Source organism: Terrapene carolina, unplaced genomic scaffold (assembly GCF_002925995.2).
Source record: "Terrapene carolina triunguis isolate 2854851 unplaced genomic scaffold, T_m_triunguis-2.0 Scaffold404, whole genome shotgun sequence".
NCBI classification, from domain to species: Eukaryota; Metazoa; Chordata; order Testudines; family Emydidae; genus Terrapene; species Terrapene triunguis.
The window spans coordinates 239,639-242,881 of record NW_020664755.1 but is presented as its reverse complement, the minus strand read 5'-3'; the positions used below and the strand labels follow the sequence as shown (position 1 = coordinate 242,881).

The window sequence follows — 3,243 nt, the reverse complement described above, 5'->3', positions numbered from 1 at the left end:
CCAGGTTGGACCTGCGTGATGCTAGAACACCAGGGTTTTACTGCCACGGGCCGCCTACATCCTGATCCGAAGCCCATTGGAGTCAGTGAGAGTCTTTCCACCAGCCTCAGGGGCCTTTTGGATCCATCACTCTGCTCTGTGCCAGACCTGGCTCAGACCAGTGACCCATCTAGCCCAGAATCCCGCTTTCAACAGTGGCTGGTACTAGATGCTTCTGACGATCATTTCAGATGTTCTCATTATTTATATCAAAGTCTAATCCGTCTTCGAAACCTGATCAATTTGCAGCCTCCATGGGATACTGTGGCAGGGAGTTCTACAAGTTAATACTGCCGCATGTAAAAAAAACCCATTTTCTTGTATCCATTTTAGGAGCTGTATTGTGAGTGTCCCCAACATGGGTGCACAGGAGGAGGGAGACCACAAGGAACCTCCCCCCAGGCCTCCGCGAGGATCACGCTTTCCGCCATATTCCTCCTGGTGGATCATGCTGTCCCAAAAGTGGGTGGGAAGGAGGTGGGGCCATAATATGCTCCTCCCCTCCATACAAGGAATGGAATCAGGGCTAGAAGGGACTCTTTCTACACCCTGGGCTGCTCCGGGAGGAATTCAGCCACCCATCCCCATGCCACCCTGCCCTGCTCCAAGGCTGCGTGCAGACTGCACTATGGCTTTTCCATTTGATTGGCTGTCCCGTGGTTTGGGGAGGGACAGATTGACAGGTGGGGGAAGCCAAGTCACTAAATCTCCTTGGCCACATATATACCTCTTAGTCACTGCATCACGCTTTCCAGTCAGCGAAGTACTCAATACCGAACCTTCACTGCAAGTGGAAGAGCCACTCCCGGTGACACTAGTGCAAGCTACATAGCAGTGGCCCTACTACATGGCTCCCCTTCTCCTAGCTGGGCTCAGGAGCTCACACTCACCGTTGCACTTCACTGTTCCATCAGTGAAGTGCTGCTCCCCAGAGCTAGATGCAAACCCACGTTTGCAGGTGCACTGGTAGCTCCCAGGGACGTTGTCACAGGTTGCATAAGCAGGACAGAGAGATGAATCCACGCACCTGTCAGCTGGGAAATGAAGAAGAAACAATTAAATTAATTAATAAGCCTTTGCCCCTTTTGTCTTACATCTTCAATGTGCTTCATATTCCTTCATTAAGCCTCCCCGCAAGTGAGGAAGAGTGGGCCTAGCAGAATAGGTGGGTGGGGAGGTAGGATCAAGGCAGCTGGGCTCTCTTCTGAAGGCATCAGGTGAAGAAACAAGAAAAGGCCTTTAGCCCCCTCCTCTGAAGCCGGGAAAGGAAAAGCCAGAGATGAGGGGGGAGGGTAGGAACAGAGGATGGGTGTTAAGGGAGCTGATCCTGTGAACTGGCTTTGATATCACTGTGAGTGATTGCCCAGCACCACACAGGAACTCTAGAGCCCTACTGGTAACAATTTCCCTCCCTACATAGCCCTGGCTCATCCCCAGAGCAGATCTAGCCCGTGCACTGAGTGAGGCAGGGGATGACCATGTAACGAAGCCTGTGGCATGATGCACATGCACATGGGGACAGAGAACACTTGACTTCCAGCATTTCCTAACTTCTGAGTGGTTGACTTGCAACCTCCTGGAGGGGAGGAGGGGTGGACAGAGGTGCGAGGGGGCATGACCCTGAAAAGTTTGGGGACCACTGCTTTAGAATGGTCTTTTAACAAAGGCATGTTTTGTGCATGTATTTTCCCAGGTTTTTCAAAAAGCAAACTGGAAAAAACCATCACGTGGCACCGTATGAAGAGCCACATGGGTCACCAGATGAGTTGGAACCTTAACATCCATTGCACAGACCTCGGCCACTTGAGCTGAGGGAGGAACTGAGAGCCGCAGCAGCTTGTCAGTATCTATGCGAGGGAGGAGGCACTTTGCCGGGGAGTTCCCCGGATCCCTGTTGACAGCAGAGGAATGGGGAGACTCTGGAATCTTGGCCTCCATTCCAGGCTCTGGAGGGACCGTGGTCTAGTGGGTGCAGACCCGTCCGCCCATTCCCCCAAGCTCAGCTCCTTCCGCCCCATCCCCTCCAATCTGTCCCAGGCCCAGTGCTGTCTTTTCCCCAGTTCTGGCTCCTTGTCCCCATCCCATTCTGCACTCCTCACATTTCTCATCCCAGTGCCCGTCTCCTTGCCCAGCCAGTCCCAGTCTCCTCCCCGTGCCTGATCCCCGCTCCCTCCCAGTCCCCGTCTCCTTGCCCAGCCAGTCCCAGTCTCCTCCCCTTGCCCGATCCCCCCTCCAGGGTGGATTTGATTTAAATCAGGGTGAGGGTGGGGACAACTCCTCCTACACCTTGGATTAAGACCACAAGAATGGCCACACTGGGTCAGACCAATGGTCCATCTAGCCCAGGACCCTGTCTTCCAACAGTGGCCGGTGCCAGGTGCTTCAGAGGCCTGGCCTGGCTCTCTTAGTCACCGCATCACGCTTCCCAGTCCCTGATACTCTTTTCTCTAGTACCTGACGTATTAGCTTCATCGCACGCTCCGGAGCTACTCCATGGAAGTCTCCTCAGTACAGAGCTCCCCCTCCCTTAGCTCCAGGGCTCACACTCACCGTGGCAACGGACGGCTGGATCGGTGAACTTCATGGCCCCCGAAGTGGATACGAACCCAGGTTGGCAGGTGCAGTAGTAGCCCTGGGGAGCGTTGGTGCACGTTGCGTGATCAGGGCACAGCATTGGATCGTCGCACCTGTTCACTGGGAAATGAAGAAGGAACCAGGGCTGGACATTGAATTAAAATGCAGCCCTGTTTAGCTGCCAGCGGAGAAGGTCGCTTTGTGGCAAGCGGGGACACAGCGCAAGAGAGCAGAAGGGAATGAAAAAGAAGAAAGAGAAAAATACACAGAAAGGTGGGGAAAGGGGAGGAGGAAATGGGATGGAAAGTTCTTTGCCGTTCAAAGCCCCCCTCCAGCTGCAGGACACACCAGGGTTCGGATCTGGAGATTTTGTCCAGGTTTCTAGGCATCAACTTACGAGCGCTGGAGAAATGCTGAGTCCCCTTGAAGCAGACGAGCCAGCAAAAGCCTGAAAGAGGAGAAACAACCAAGGATTGTTATTGCACTGGGTTTTCATACAGTTACCCTGTAGGAGGCTGGGTGGCCAGGGCCGGCTCTAGGCACCAGCAAAACAAGCTGGTGCTTGGGGCGGCACATTTTTAGGGGCGGCATGGCCGGCGCCAGAATGCCGCCCCTAAAAATGTGCCGCGG

The 3,243-nt window shown here is 54.1% G+C and overlaps 1 protein-coding gene across 1 annotated transcript in view; it reads right to left on the bottom strand.

The window, feature by feature from the left end:
• ADGRE1 (adhesion G protein-coupled receptor E1) overlaps nt 1–2,713 on the bottom strand; it is a 17,057-nt gene extending 14,344 nt beyond the window's left edge. Inside the window, exons 1-2 of the mRNA XM_026658169.2 lie at nt 2,590–2,713; nt 930–1,073 (exon numbers count right to left, since the gene is read on the bottom strand). Of these exons, the coding sequence (XP_026513954.2) occupies nt 930–1,073; nt 2,590–2,713 (268 nt within the window). The remainder of the gene's footprint in view (nt 1–929; nt 1,074–2,589) is intronic.
• Nucleotides 2,714–3,243: the final 530 nt, after the last annotated feature.